Source organism: Pecten maximus, chromosome 19 (genome assembly GCF_902652985.1).
Source record: "Pecten maximus chromosome 19, xPecMax1.1, whole genome shotgun sequence".
NCBI lineage: Eukaryota > Metazoa > Mollusca > Bivalvia > Pectinida > Pectinidae > Pecten > Pecten maximus.
In genome coordinates, this window is record NC_047033.1 from 807607 (window position 1) to 824715 (window position 17109).

Genomic DNA, 17109 nt, shown 5'->3' on the forward strand with positions numbered 1-17109 from the left:
TCCAGAGTGTCTCGGAATCATCCAGATGGTGCATTTAAAATTTCTTTAAAAAATCTAACTTCGAGATTGATTTGTAGGTTTTATCATCATTCAATGCAGATACCGTTTGACATTACAAAAGGCCCAGCAGAGAAAAAGTTAGAGATCGTTTTCATGAATAAATTGAACCGGCTGAGAGGTAACAACTTAAACATCGAGATGTAAAAGTCTAATTTATGAGGGTGTAAGGCGAACGATCTATTCCTTTCAGAATCAGATTATTTCTTTTTTGTGCAATCAGAGAGGTTCTGGCTATGTCGACAGATCCAGACAAACCAATGTCCATAAATGTTTATTGTAGTATGTCCATTAATGTGTATTTGACAGTAAGGCCTGATTGGGCGGGATCATGTGACATGGTGACGCGTCATCTTAATAACAGGGTATTTCCCTTGAGTATTGTCCACCTTTTGTCTACATGAATGACCAAAGATTTGCGATACTATTACGGTTAACATACATTCAGAAATATTCGTGTTCCAAGATATGTTAGATAGACACAGATACCTATAGTATATAATTATATAGATATCAAATACCGTTATTTCCTGTGTATTGCCCGCACCATGATATTGCCCGCACCATTATATTGTCCGCACCATTATATTTCCCGCACCATTATTTTTCCCGAACCATATTATATTGCCCGCACCATATTATATTGCCTGCACCATTATATTACCCGCACCATATTATATTGGCCGCACCATATTATATTGCCCGCACCATTATATTTCCCGCACCATATTATATTGGCCGCACCATATTATATTGCCCGCACCATTATATTGCCGCACCATTATATTGCCCGCACCATTATAGTTCCCGCACCATATTATATTGCCCGTACCATATTATATTGCCTGCACCATTATATTACCCGCACCATATTATATTGGCCGCACCATATTATATTGCCCGCACCATTATATTTCCCGCACCATATTATATTGGCCGCACCATATTATATTGCCAGCACCATTATATTGCCCGCACCATTATATTTCCCGCACCATGATATTGCCCGCACAATTTTATTGTCCGCACCATTATATTTCCCGCGCCATTAGTTTTACCGCACAAGCCAAAGTAATGACTTTAAACTTTTGGCGCGCAGGTTACTAGTATCTGCTACGTAATACAAGTTTACTATTATAGGGAAACCCCGCGGTGAGTGTGCATAGCTCACACGGCTGAGACCTGTAATGCCCTGACAAGCAAACACTGCTAATAAAATCAATGTAGTTCAAGATATAATTGTCAGTTCTTTTACTTGATATGTCCACGCACAGTTAAATGCAGGACGTAAACAGTAATGTCAGCACAAGATAGTGCACCAAGGAAACACAAACAGTTAACCTAGATTTGACAAGTATCGTGTAGACTGCGGTTTTTTCTTTGTTTTTTTTTTAGAAAACATTTTGTCAGATAGTTTGCTTCATCAAATAGCCCACATCAGGCATTTAAATGTTTTAAATCATAAAGCACGCGGGCACTACCGAAGTAAAAATTGGTCAGATATTATTTTTTTTTATTATTAACATATTAATCAAATATAGCTAGAACTACAAGGTAATGGCCTAAACCCCACAACCCTACAGTTACGATATAAGTTAGTATATAAAGACAAGCATACTGATCTTAACAACAACGTTCACACATATCTACATATTGTCCCTATCTATGTCATGTCATTGTAATTACCTCACAATAAGTATAATCTGGACAAAGCTCGTCCAAAAATAGGGCTTCAATTTATTACCAGATCACAAATCCTTAAATGACCCTGGCTGTTAATAGGACGTTAAACAAACCAAACAAACTAAAGTTTAGTTATATTGACATTGATTCACAATTTTACGATGGTAGTTTGGACAAAATCTGTTTACACATGTCTTCCTTTCGTTATCATGGCAACCAAATAACAATTAAAGTACCATTGTCATTGTCAACCCTTAGAAGCCTTATGTACCCTTTTTGACCAATCAGAAGTATTTATTTTTTTACGTAATAAACGCTCTGGGAAAACGATATGTCAGGTTACAGACATTGATAAATAACACTACTTGACCATGTCTTCATAAAAAAAAAAAAACTTATCAAAGGACTGATGTGCCGAGGGCCGTTACACAAAACATGTGACCTGGTTATCATGGCAACCAAAAGATCCAGACAGGGTGATTCCAGTATACCCCTTCCCCTTCTTTGGTATTTGTATTCTTTCATCCTTTGTATCACAGAAACAACTTATACTCGTTTTTTTTTTATGTTTTATGACGGGAGCTACCAAATGACCTGACAATAGGAATTTAACAGGGACGTAGAGATCCCCTGACTGTTAATGTCTTGTCGATCTTGTACTCTGCTTCATGGCTCTAACCGACCATTTGTCGACCCATGACCCTAAACAATTCAACATTAAATGTCAACTGTATACTATCAAACTTCTATATCGTCTGTCTTCAGTGACCTTTACTGATAAACGACATTATATAGAAGTTAAGATACAATGAATTGTGATTCATTGGGAACTTAATTGACCTTTAATGTTATATAAAGGATGACCTTAAGCCTAGGTTCGACTGCACCTCACTTTCCCCCATAAAGCTGTACTCTCGTATCCGGAGTAACTATACGTTCGGACCTTAATAAAAGCAATAAAGAATACAGAAATATTAAATAAATCGTAATTCTAGCTCAAATCCGATAAAACTAGGGCAAAATACGATAGAACAACTAAATATGTACGGAGGCCATTGAGAAGTACAAGGAACATACGACCAGGCGTCCCGGAAGGGTTAGGGATTAAAACAAGCTATTTTTACCTGGACGTGTGGTACATCACAAAGAATGACTTACCTGTACGTGTGGTACATCACAAACAATGACTTACCTGTACGTGTGGTACATCACAAACAATGACTTACCTGTACGTGCGGTACATCACAAACAATGACTTACCTGTACGTGCGGTACATCACAAACAATGACTTACCTGTACGTGCGGTACATCACAAACAATGACTTACCTGTACGTGCGGTACATCACAAACAATGACTTACCTGTACGTGTGGTACATCACAAACAATGACTTACCTGTACGTGCAGTACATCACAAACAATGACTTACCTGTACGTGCGGTACATCACAAACAATGACTTACCTGTACGTGTGGTACATCACAAACAATGACTTACCTGTACGTGCGGTACATCACAAACAATGACTTTCCTGTACGTGTGGTACATCACAAACAATGACTTACCTGTACGTGCGGTACATCACATACAATGACTTACCTGTACGTGCGGTACATCACAAACAATGACTTACCTGTACGTGTGGTACATCACAAACAATGACTTACCTGTACGTGCGGTACATCACATACAATGACTTACCTGGACGTGCGGCATTGACAAGATCTGTAGGAGCTCTCTGGTTGCTCGCGCTTCCTTCTCCGAGCCTCGCCTCACATCGCAGAAGGTCTACAAAGACAAAATGAAATAAATATTAACTTGAAACATTGAGATCAAAACTTTATCGTAATTATTGGGTCTTGTGGTGAACCATTGTTATGTGTTATGTGACCTGTCGTTCCGGACTGTCCGTCTTCTACTTTGTTTATTAGTCTCGACGTCAGGTAGACGTTTGTAAGTAATATACACCTAGGAGGTTTAGAAGCGTTCTAAAGATCCTGATTTTATAATAGGTGGCGCTAGTTTCCCTTTCGCGAGAGTATAAAAGGCGGCGGTCGAAACTAGATATTGTTCACTTCTTCGTCTGACACGAACGAGATAAGGCCGGACAAAAAGGTATTAGTTAAGATATAGACGTGCCTGAACAAGGCTTCCCTATATCAAAGCACTTATTGTGTATGTAATAACTTACGGTAGAGTACGGAGGTAGATGTGCCTGAGTAAGGCTTCCCTTCTCCGTGGGGACTCTAGTTAGTCTATGTGATCGGTACATCACATACGTCGTAAGTGTATTAATATCAATAGCCTTGGGTCTGCTCGTGGTTTATAAGAAAGTGTCTGAGAGCCCCGAGTATTGTACTGTACGTACATGCCTAACGTTAAATATATGCTAGGGAGTGCTCAGTAAGAAGTGAGTACTCATTGAGTGCTCGGTAGAAGTGAGTGCTCGGTAGCAGTGAGTACTCAGTGAAGTGAGCGCTCGGTAAAAGTGAGCACTCAGTCAAAGTGAGTGCTCACTCGGTCAATGAGTGTTGAAACTCTCTTACCCTCATATATATAGTAATCATAGTTGTATAATGTGATATTGCCCTTAATAAATCCCAGATAGGGAAGATTCATTTTGGTCAGGGAGCACTCATTATTTCATGTAGGATATTATTCTGTTCTGTTAATATAAATAGCTCTCTGTTTAGGTATATTTGTATTTATACTGTAGGATTACTCAGAGGAACTGAGCAATCATTGTGTTATATTTCAACTGTATAGCTAGTTGGTACTTGATGTATATTACATAAACACAGCCAGGTCAGCTGTATATTTCTGTATATTTTTGCACTGAGGACTCGAGTAAAACTAATTATATGTTAGACAATATGGATCATCAGTAGTGACTGATACGGACCCTGTAAACGTCACATAATTTGGTGGCAGCGGTGGTGATCCTGTTGTCTATATTTCTGGTGTGCTCGAATACTCAGGTTTAAATAAAATTTGATATCAGAATTAAACTGTTATTTTTGTATTGATGAAAATGGCCGATGGAACTCCTCGCATTGATTTGATGGACTCTGAAAAGCGGTTTGGTGAGCGAAGTGACCAAAGTTATCATTCAACACCAAAACAACCCATGTCAAAAGGGAGCAGTCATTATAGAGACTCTGGATTTATGTCTATGCATGCAGCTGATAAAACTCGTGCAGAAAAGAGGGACTTGTCTGTGCTCTATAGCAGTATGATGGACAATCACGAAGATCTTTCATCTCCAGATGAGATAGATAAGGAGATTGAACAAATGCAGGAGCAGTTACGCCGGCTTGATATTGAAAATCAGAGCCTGCGAGAGACTTCGAGTAGACATGGACTGAAGGATTCATCGACATATAAAGGGAATCATTGTGTCCGAAGTAAAACAGAGAGCAGTCCTAAAGTAAGGTTCTCTGACAGCACATATTCGCCTAATTTTAATGAAAGGAATAAGGAGGACAATATTACCTGTCGTGACAGCAATCAGAGGAGGTCAGCTCGATTAAAGGAGAAGGAACATATATCAAGTTATGACTCTGCTCGGGTGAAGAGAATGAATCCAAGGACAATGTTGGATATGGATGATAGTGATTACGAGGATCAATCTCCAGTAAGAAAACACAAAACAAAATTTGTGTCTGTTAAAGCTTCTACTTATGATGGCACAACACCTTGGAGGGATTACCTGTCTCATTTTGAGGCATGCGCTCGAATCAATAGATGGACAGAGCAGGAGATGGGTCTGTACCTAGCTGTGAGTTTGAGGGGACAAGCTCAAGGTATACTTGGGGATTTGCCTGCCAGGAAACAGGAGCATTATTTCTCACTGATAACAGCTCTTGAACAACGGTTTGCCCCACCCAATCAAACGGAGCTTTATCGAGTACAATTGCTGGAGAGGAGGCAGCGAGCCAATGAGACACTTCCAGAACTTGGTCAAGCTATTCGAAGATTAGTCAACTTGACTTATCCCACTGTTGAAGTTGGGGTGAGAGAAACATTGGCCAAACAACAGTTTCTAGAATCCTTAGCTGACTCAGATATGCGAATTCGTATAAAACAAGCCAGACCTGATAATCTGACGGATGCGATTCATCTTGCAGTGGAGCTGGAAGCTTACAAGAAAGCAGAAAAACATGGAAATGAAGGTCGCTCATATCTCAGAACAGCAAGTACTGAGAGTACTGAATCGACACATTCAGCAAAATCTGAGAAATCTGCGATGGAATCTATGTTGAGTAGTATCCAGGAAAAGTTGGAGAAGATGCAAACTGATATTAGTCAGCTCCAAGCTGTAAGGAAAAAGCAGAACCGACCTGCCCAGCAAGGACAGGATGCAAAGAATAGCACTGATCGACGTTGTTACAAGTGTCAAGAAATAGGACATTTTCGCAGAGACTGCCCTCGGCTTAAGAAAGAGTCAAAGACAGCAACAACAGGAGTAGCTAATCCGGTAAGGACAAGAACGAGGAAGCGAAGTAGTAAACCATCCGCTGGGATTGGAGTTTCCTCGGCTGCTCAAGAGGCTGGACTATACATCAATGCTGAGGTACAGCATACAAAAGTGAAACTTTTGGTTGATACTGGAGCCACAGTGACCATTTTGTCACAGGAGTCATATGAGAAAATTCCAGAGGAGAGAAGACCCAAATTGAAAGAGGTTAAAAAGGATATCATGGCTGCTAATGGCAGTGAGTTGAAAGTCCTTGGTCAGGGAGGATTTATGATCAAGCCAGAAGGTTGCCGGGACGTGTACTTTGAGGCTGTGGTAGCCAAAATAAGCACAGAAGGAATTCTTGGTCTTGACTTCTTGAAATCAAGAAATGGCTTGATTGATTTAAAGCGAGGATCTTTAGTGTTGGACGACGTGCCAGTGGACACTAAGTACGAGGGTACACTTGGATGCTTTCGAGTTGTTGCCTCCGAAAAGATAACCATTCCTGGTAAGAGTGAGATGGTTATTGCTGGGGAATTACGTTCTCCATCAGGTGAACATATGAATAGCGAGTCACTTCTTATTGAAGGAGCTGACTCCTTCCTGAAAAATGACAAGGCTCTCGTTGCCCGATCATTGGTTTGTTATGAGACTACAGTTCCTGTGAGACTCATGAATCTTCAGGAAGATCCGCAAACGGTCTACCCAGGTACAAATATTGCTCGTGCTAGTCCTGTAACAAGTGTCATTGAGACAACATCCTCGTCTAGTTGTGCACCCTCTGGAGAGCTCAGAGAGGATTTACACCAACTACTACAGAGGTCAAAAGAACACCTGACTCCGGAACAGAGCAATAAAGTCAAATCTTTGTTATTGGCATACAAGAATCTGTGAGCATTCATGATGCCTATCCATTGCCACGCATTGATGAGGCATTGGACCACTTGTCGGGGTGTACTTGGTTTTCTACACTCGACCTGAATGCAGGGTACTGGCAAGTTGAACTAGAGAGGGAGGACCGTCCTAAAACTGCCTTTTCAACTAGGACTGGATTATATGAATTCCAGGTGATGCCTTTTGGGTTGACTTCTGCTCCAGCCACATTTGAGCGGCTTATGGAGACTGTGTTAGCCGGACTTCAGTGGCAAATTTGTCTCATTTATTTAGATGATGTGATCGTGGTTGGAAAGGATTTTGAGGACATGTTACAAAATCTGCAAACTGTGTTTGAAAGACTCCTTACTGCAGGATTGAAACTCAAAACCAAGAAATGCCAACTGTTTGGAAAAGAGGTGATCTATCTCGGACATGTGATATCAGAGGAAGGAATTGCTACTGATAATGAAAAAGTGAAAGTTGTTGAACAGTGGCCTGTGCCGAAGAACATTAAAGAGGTGAGATCATTTCTTGGATTCTGTGGATATTACAGGAGGTTTGTAAGAAACTTTTCACAGATTGCTAGCTGTCTGCACCGACTGACTGAGAAAGACAGAACTTTTGAGTGGACCAATGCCTGCCAGGAGGCATTCACCACACTAAAGCATCAGCTAATCAATGCCCCTATACTGGCCCATCCAGATTTCACACAACCGTTTATTCTGGACACTGATGCAAGTGACAAAGCTATTGGTGCAGTTCTTTCTCAAAACATTGATGGGAATGAGAGACCTATCGCATATGCAGGCCGGATGCTGACGAAATCTGAAAGGAGTAACTGTGTAACAAGGAAAGAGTTGTTAGCGGTTGTGCACTTTGTGAAACATTTCAAACACTACCTGTATGGTAGGAGGTTTACGGTGAGAACGGATCACAGTTCTCTACGCTGGCTACTTAACTTTAAGGCGCCAGAAGGTCAAATGGCCAGATGGTTGCAGGTTTTGAGTTCCTATAACATGGACATCAAACACAGACCAGGAAGTCAGCATCGCAATGCGGATGCCTTAAGTCGGATACCGTGCCGACAATGTGGGTTCGATCCCATGTGGGAGAAACGTACCGAGACGGAGACTGAAAAAACTGTCATGGCATGCAGCCCCAAAACGAAGGAGGACTTGGAGGACCAAGAGTCAAAATTTGAGTCGTCAATACTTCAACAAAAGCAGGAAGATGATGCTGATATTGCAGTAGTGTTTAAATGGGTGAGGGAAGGAGAGAAACCTCCATACAAGGAAATTGGTGACCGGAGCATAATCGTGAAAACATTATGGGCCCAATTTGAATCCCTGGTGATACATGGTGACATGTTGTATCGGAAAAACCCCAATTCAGCAACAAGTCTACAAGCAATTGTTCCTGCAGCAGAAAGACGAACAGTGTTGACCCACAGTCATGACAATCGGAGTTCTGGACACTTGGGTATAAAGAAGACTTTGGCCAAAATTCGACAAAGTTTCTATTGGCCAGGAATTCAAAACGATGTGAAACAATATGTGATCGGATGTCCTCAGTGTAGCAAACGAAAGAGTTCAAGTAAAACCAAGCGAGCCCCTATGCAGATGGTTGAGTCGGGTTTTCCCATGGAGAGGATAGCCATAGATATTCTCTGTGAACTCCCAAGTACACAGCAGGGTAACCGACACATATTGGTAGTTTCGGACTACTATACCAAGTGGACAGAGAGTTTTGCCATGCCGAACATGGAAGCACAGACTGTGGCCAAGATTCTCGTAGAGGAGGTGATAGCTAGGTTTGGTGTACCTTACAGCCTCCATTCCGATCAGGGATCCCAATTTGAAAGCTCTCTCTTTCGGGAGATGTGCTTATTACTACAAATCAACAAAACACATACCACTCCCTATCATCCCAAATCAGATGGAATGGTAGAACGGTTCAACAAGACGCTTGTGACCATGCTGAGTGCCTTTGTAAATAACCATCAGACTGATTGGGACGAACACTTGCCGTATGTAATGATGGCGTACCGCTCTACAGAACACGAGACCACTGGGAATTCGCCTAATGCTATGATGCTAGGAAGGGAAACGAGTACTCCCCTGGACATTCAGTATGAAATGCCAAGGAATATCAAGACCATTCCTCAAAACCAATGGGCTTGGCAGTTAAAGGAGAAGATGGAAAATGCACACGAACTAGTTAGGAAACACTCAAAAGGTGCGATGCTCCGACAAAAGCGTTATCATGACCAGAAGTTGTCTTGGACCAAGTTTGAGCCAGGTGATTCTGTCTATGTCTTCTTCCCAAATATTCCGGCTGGGACCACCCACAAGTTAGCAAGTCGATGGCGGGGACCTTTTAAGATACTCACTAGATTGACAGAGGTGACCTATAGGGTTCCGTGTGGTTATAAGGGAAAGACTCAAGTGATCCATGCTGACCGCATGAGACCGAGACACCCCCAAATATTGCGTGGTGAAAGTAGAGCGGAAGCATTCGGACAAAAAGATGTGCAAGTTCAGGTGGATGAAACGTGTTTTGAGCAAAGTCAGAATGAGAGTGTAGAGAAAACTGAGAAAGACTTGGTGCTTGAGGAATTAGATGAGAAATTCAGTAGTGAGAATGGGTGTGAACCTAATGGAGCAAACCCAAGACGTACGCGACGTAAACCTCAATGGCATTCTGATTATACTTCATGCTACTAGAATGGTCACTACTGTTTAGTAAACTACCTCTCTTTGTCATTGCAGACATCCCCATAATGGTTAAGACTAAGACAACTCCCGTCAAACAGTGCCCTATGTGTTCCTTCCGTGCCAACAACATGGATGACATGAGGAAGCATATCCTGGAGTGTGGCCTAGAGACAATGGAAAGGAAGACTCTCACGTGCCCTGATTGCAGCTACAAAACTTTCCGTGCTGCTAATATGAATCGGCACCGTAAACGTCATACTGACAACGACAGGAGTGCTCCCAAGGCTGTGGAACAGAGTTTGGAGGAAGACCGGCCTTCAACGTCATCCCAAGCTCCCGCTGTACAAACTGATGTAGAGAGCTGGAAGGCGCAAGATCCTGGTGACCTCCTGGGGGAGATATCTGAATCTTCTGAGGGTAATGGCTTGTCTTCTGAAGATGAGGGAGACAGTCTTCTGGTCGGGCGTACTATCAGAAGACCAACGCGACCAGAACCAGTTCGAGCCCCAAAGAGGAAGTCAGAAACTGCAACTTCAGTCAAGCCCCATCCGAAGGATCCTATCAACATGGTTCCAATGCCCGTGTTAAGCACTGCCCCTAGTGCAAAGAAAACATGCACCTACGTTAATGTTGCCACTCAGACAGAGCAAGAGCCGCCTGCTAGCCGAAGGACTGTAACGAAGACTACCCGGTATTCAGAGGGAGGACGGGACATCCAGATAGTCGAGTTTTTCGAGTTCTTTGAGCAGGAGAACCTCAATCGCTTTTCCTAAATCGATTTTCATGTAACTTCCTGATTAAACCCTTGAGTGTTAGTTATTGTTTTAGCTTTACTTGTGTTAGAACGTGGGGACACGTGTTGCTCGGAGGCGTGGGTAGTGTGGTGAACCATTGTTATGTGTTATGTGACCTGTCGTTCCGGACTGTCCGTCTTCTACTTTGTTTATTAGTCTCGACGTCAGGTAGACGTTTGTAAGTAATATACACCTAGGAGGTTTAGAAGCGTTCTAAGATCCTGATTTTATAATAGGTGGCGCTAGTTTCCCTTTCGCGAGAGTATAAAAGGCGGCGGTCGAAACTAGATATTGTTCACTTCTTCGTCTGACACGAACGAGATAAGGCCGGACAAAAAGGTATTAGTTAAGATATAGACGTGCCTGAACAAGGCTTCCCTATATCAAAGCACTTATTGTGTATGTAATAACTTACGGTAGAGTACGGAGGTAGATGTGCCTGAGTAAGGCTTCCCTTCTCCGTGGGGACTCTAGTTAGTCTATGTGATCGGTACATCACATACGTCGTAAGTGTATTAATATCAATAGCCTTGGGTCTGCTCGTGGTTTATAAGAAAGTGTCTGAGAGCCCCGAGTATTGTACTGTACGTACATGCCTAACGTTAAATATATGCTAGGGAGTGCTCAGTAAGAAGTGAGTACTCATTGAGTGCTCGGTAGAAGTGAGTGCTCGGTAGCAGTGAGTACTCAGTGAAGTGAGCGCTCGGTAAAAGTGAGCACTCAGTCAAAGTGAGTGCTCACTCGGTCAATGAGTGTTGAAACTCTCTTACCCTCATATATATAGTAATCATAGTTGTATAATGTGATATTGCCCTTAATAAACCCCAGATAGGGAAGATTCATTTTGGTCAGGGAGCACTCATTATTTCATGTAGGATATTATTCTGTTCTGTTAATATAAATAGCTCTCTGTTTAGGTATATTTGTATTTATACTGTAGGATTACTCAGAGGAACTGAGCAATCATTGTGTTATATTTCAACTGTATAGCTAGTTGGTACTTGATGTATATTACATAAACACAGCCAGGTCAGCTGTATATTTCTGTATATTTTTGCACTGAGGACTCGAGTAAAACTAATTATATGTTAGACAATATGGATCATCAGTAGTGACTGATACGGACCCTGTAAACGTCACAGTCTTTAATGGACACGTTAGTGATTATAGGAATAAAATGTGGCTATCAATAGGGGACTTCAGGAAAATCAAAAGACGCTTATATACATGTAAGTGGATTTATATCAATGTTTAGGTTGCTATTGAATAAGTAAACATAATATATTTAATACATGTGTGTGCATATCTTGAAGGACCGGTGGCATATCCTGTAGGACCGGTGCTATATCCTATAAGACCGGTGCTATATCCTATAAGACCGGTGCTATATACGGTAGGACCGGTGCTATATCCTATAAGACCGGTGCTATATACGGTAGGACCGGTGCTAAACTGAAGGACCGGGTGCATATCCTGTAGGACCAGTCTCATTTCTTTTACAAGATACATTGACATGAAGTCACAATGTTTAGGATTAAATGATCTATCAGCTGAGCTGTCTACCAACACTATAGAAAGGTGAGGATATAATACAGTCATAAGTAACAAGGCAATACTCACGTTTGCTGCTAATGCCACCGATGAGCGAGTCACAGGGCGCATGCGCCGATGACTCATAATGCAGAGTCGTTTATACATCTGTAACATAAGTTAAATAATAGTTTAATATATTTAATATATAAGTTAATAAATGGTTTAAGGTTGACTATCGACTATCAAACATACACGTAACTTGTGTTTTGTAAACATCATTGTTATATATCACAAGATGGTGGCATTGTTATGTAAGTGGACACACCTTAACACAAGCCTTGTTATACCTAAATCTTCAACTCGATACTGATAAATAATATACAAGAATAAATTATCTATACCTCCGCAGATGTAACTAACGATCTTTCTGGTAAGGTATTGAGCAATGTGACGTTTATATGTGTTTATAAAGTGCTGTTTTAGGACTCTGTGGTTTAATTACATTGTGAGAATGACTGAGAAAATAGATTCCATGGCGAGGAGTCAGGGATGACGGTAATAATGGTCATTATTGTCGACTGTCTGTCATAGCCAACATATCGAATGAACATATATTCCTCTCACAACAGAGAAGAGGAGATGATTGTGATCAAATTAGCAATATTAAACCGATACGTGTTTGTCACGTGAACGGTAAGACAACATGTCGTGGGAAAATGTCGAGATAACGACAAACATCACGTCCGGACTCTCGGATTTAATTTGATTTTTGTCGATCGATATTTAGAAATCTTAAGGACCAAATAATAGCAAAAAGAACCTTATCAAGCTCGAACGTTAATAATTTAAATTCTATAAACCACTCTTATCTATCAAGACATAGAATCCTGGTTAAGGTAAACATTTCACCCGAATCATCAGAATCACTTTCGTCTGATTGTTAAAACAGTTAAACCCCTCGTATGTAATGGACTCGTCTACCTGTACACTATTATGTTGGTGACGGTACTATTTACATAATGACAAATAATAACAAATATCATCGGCCCTGTTTGCCATGTGATTAACTTGAACTTTTGATTTTTTACAATCTTCCGATTCTATCGGACGGAACAATACAAGGACGTCATGATAACAGTACAATGACGTCACGGTAACCATACAATGACGTCACGGTAACAGTACAACCACGTCACGGAAACAATACAAAAGGTCACAACACGCTTTTATAATGAGTAATTCAATTATATAAATAATGACTGATATTTAAAAAAAACGTCCATAACTATTCATAGCTGTCAAAGAAAAGTGAAATTTATTTTAAACGTTAATTATAGAATACAAACAAAGCAAACACGGAGACTAGAATCGACCAATTTAAGTTGATTTTACTGTAGGCGTAAACGTACACACTTTGGCCTTTAAAACCTATATAAATCAAAGAGAGCTTTCTCCTTTCTCCTGAAGGCTAGAATACTTTCCTTTTATATTATTGCATTATTGGGATTTTATATCTGATTTTCGTCAATGTACTGAAAATTCTGAAGAAAAACATCTTCATATTTTGTCTGGAAGCATAATCAGAGTTTCACATTCCACATCACCAATCTGCTATCAAAAAGCATTATTTACAACGTACGATAATGTGGCAGAGAAAAACTAATTGATCATTTCTATTTGTCTCCCGTTTTAACTCTTCAATATTTCTCTGCTATCCCTTAAGGATGACAGATTGCACGTGCTAGCAACAGTGCAATGACGTCACGTCGACCATTCAATCACGTCATGTCAACATTGTGCTGCATTTAACTACTTTGTTTGGTATTAGTTCCGCGGCAATGACATTTCAAAACAAACATTTACAGTATTAACAACAAATCTTTTAATTGTTGGTTTTTATATTGTATCTAGCTTGAGATAAAAAAAATCCTCAGGATTTGTTTTTGATCTAGAGATTAATTATTAATAAAACATAACATTTGATTTGATAGCAGTGTTTTAAAGGTATTTATCAAACTGTATACAATGTTAAATATTGAAATCTCTGACATCAATATGGTAACATTTCGTAATTAATTGAATAACAGTATATATGTACATTACAGTAGACGAGTTGACATCTACACTGTACACATTACAGTAGACGAGTTGACATCTATACTGTACACATTACAGTAGACGAGTTGACATCTACACTGTACACATTACAGTAGACGAGTTGACATCTACACTGTACACATTACAGTAGACGAGTTGACATCTACACTGTACACATTACAGTAGACGAGTTGACATCTACACTGTACACATTACAGTAGACAAGTTAACATCTAAACTGTACACATTACAGTAGACAAGTTGACATCTATACTGTACACATTACAGTAGACGAGTTGACATCTACACTGTACACATTACAGTAGACGAGTTGACATCTACACTGTACACATTACAGTAGACAAGTTAACATCTAAACTGTACACATTACAGTAGACGAGTTGACATCTACACTGTACACATTACAGTAGACGAGTTGACATCTACAATGTACACATTATAGTAGACGAGTTGACATCTATATTGTACACATTACAGTAGACGAGTTGACATCTACACTGTACACATTACAGTAGACGAGTTGACATCTACACTGTACACATTACAGTAGACGAGTTGACATCTACACTGTACAAATTGCAGTAGACGAGTTGACATCTACACTGTACACATTACAGTAGACGAGTTGACATCTACACTGTACACATTACAGTAGACGAGTTGACATATATACTGTACACATTACAGTAGACGAGTTGACATCTACACTGTACACATTACAGTAGACGAGTTGACATCTACACTGTACACATTACAGTAGACGAGTTGACATCTATACTGTACACATTACAGTAGACAAGTTGACACCTATACTGTACACATTACAGTAGACGAGTTGACATCTACACTGTACACATTACAGTAGACGAGTTGACATATATACTGTACACATTATAGTAGACGAGTTGACATCTACACTGTACACATTATAGTAGACGAGTTGACATCTATACTGTACACATTACAGTAGACGAGTTGACATCTACACTGTACACATTACAGTAGACGAGTTGACATCTACACTGTACACATTACAGTAGACGAGTTGACATCTATACTGTACACATTATAGTAGACGAGTTGACATCTACACTGTACACATTACAGTAGACGAGTTGACATCTACACTGTACACATTTCAGTAGACGAGTTGACATGTATACTGTTTACATTACAGTAGACGAGTTGACATCTATACTGTACACATTACAGTAGACGAGTTGACATCTACACTGTACACATTACAGTAGACGAGTTGACATCTACACTGTACACATTACAGTAGGCAAGTTGACATCTACACTGTACCCATTACAGTAGACGAGTTGACATCTACACAGTATACATTACAGTAGACGAGTTGACATCTACACTTCACATTACAGTAGACGAGTTGACATCTATACTACACATTACAGTAGACGAGTTGACATCTACACTGTACACATTACAGTAGACGAGTTGACATCTACACTGTACCCATTACAGTAGACGAGTTGACATCTACACTGTACACATTACAGTAGACGAGTTGACATCTATACTGTACACATTACAGTAGACCAGTTGACATCTACACTACACATTACAGTAGACGAGTTTACATCTACACTGTACACATTACAGTAGACGAGTTGACATCTACACTGTACCCGTTACAGTAGACGAGTTGACATCTATACTGTACACATTACAGTAGACGAGTTGACATCTGCACTACACATTACAGTAGACGAGTTGACATCTATACTACACATTACAGTAGACGAGTTGACATCTATACTGTACACATTACAGTAGACGAGTTGACATCTACACTGTACACATTACAGTAGACGAGTTGACATCTACACTGTACACATTACAGTAGACAAGTTGACATCTATTCGGTACACATTACAGTAGACGAGTTGACATATATACTGTACACATTACAGTAGACGAGTTGACATACATACTACACATTACAGTAGACGAGTTGACATCCACACTGTACACATTACAGTAGGCAAGTTGACATCTACACTGTACACATTACAGTAGACGAGTTGACATCTATACTGTACACATTACAGTAGACGAGTTGACATCTACACTGTACACATTACAGTAGACGAGTTGACATCTACACTGTACACATTACAGTAGACGAGTTGACATCTACACTGTACACATTACAGTAGACGAGTTGACATCTACACTGTACACATTACAGTAGACGAGTTGACATCTACACTGTACACATTACAGTAGACAAGTTGACATCTACACTGTACACATTACAGTAGACAAGTTGATATCTACACTGTACACATAACAGTAGACGAGTTGACATCTACACTGTACACATTACAGTAGACGAGTTGACATCTACACTGTACACATTACAATAGACGAGTTGACATCTACACTGTACATATTACAGTAGACGAGTTGACATCTATACTACACATTACAGTAGACGAGTTGACATCTATACTACACATTACAGTAGACGAGTTGACATCTACACTGTACACATTTCAGTAGACGAGTTGACATCTACAATGTACACATTACAGTAGACGAGTTGACATCTACACTGTACACATTACAGTAGACGAGTTGACATCTACACTGTACACATTACAGTAGACGAGTTGACATCTACACTGTACACATTACAGTAGACCAGTTGACATCTATACTGTACACATAACAGTAGACGAGTTGACATCTGCACTACACATTACAGTAGACGAGTTGACATCTACACTGTACACATTACAGTAGACGAGTTGACATCTATACTGTACACATTACAGTAGACGAGTTGACATCTACACTGTACACATTACAGTAGACAAGTTGACATCTATACTGTTCACGTTACAG

General features: G+C 40.2%; 2 protein-coding genes across 2 annotated transcripts in view; one reads left to right on the forward strand and one right to left on the reverse strand.

Annotated features, from left to right (window-relative positions):
• LOC117318024 (MAGUK p55 subfamily member 7-like) overlaps positions 1-17109 on the reverse strand; it is a 200582-nt gene that overhangs the window by 84802 nt on the left and 98671 nt on the right. Inside the window, exons 4-5 of the mRNA XM_033873000.1 lie at positions 12205-12282; positions 3443-3529 (exon numbers count right to left, since the gene is read on the reverse strand). Of these exons, the coding sequence (XP_033728891.1) occupies positions 3443-3529; positions 12205-12282 (165 nt within the window). The remainder of the gene's footprint in view (positions 1-3442; positions 3530-12204; positions 12283-17109) is intronic.
• LOC117317663 lies at positions 3638-10605 on the forward strand. Its single transcript, XM_033872532.1, has 2 exons — positions 3638-3856; positions 9845-10605. The coding sequence occupies exon 2, from the start codon at positions 9856-9858 to the stop codon at positions 10561-10563; it is 708 nt and encodes a 235-aa protein (XP_033728423.1). The 5' UTR covers positions 3638-3856; positions 9845-9855; the 3' UTR covers positions 10564-10605.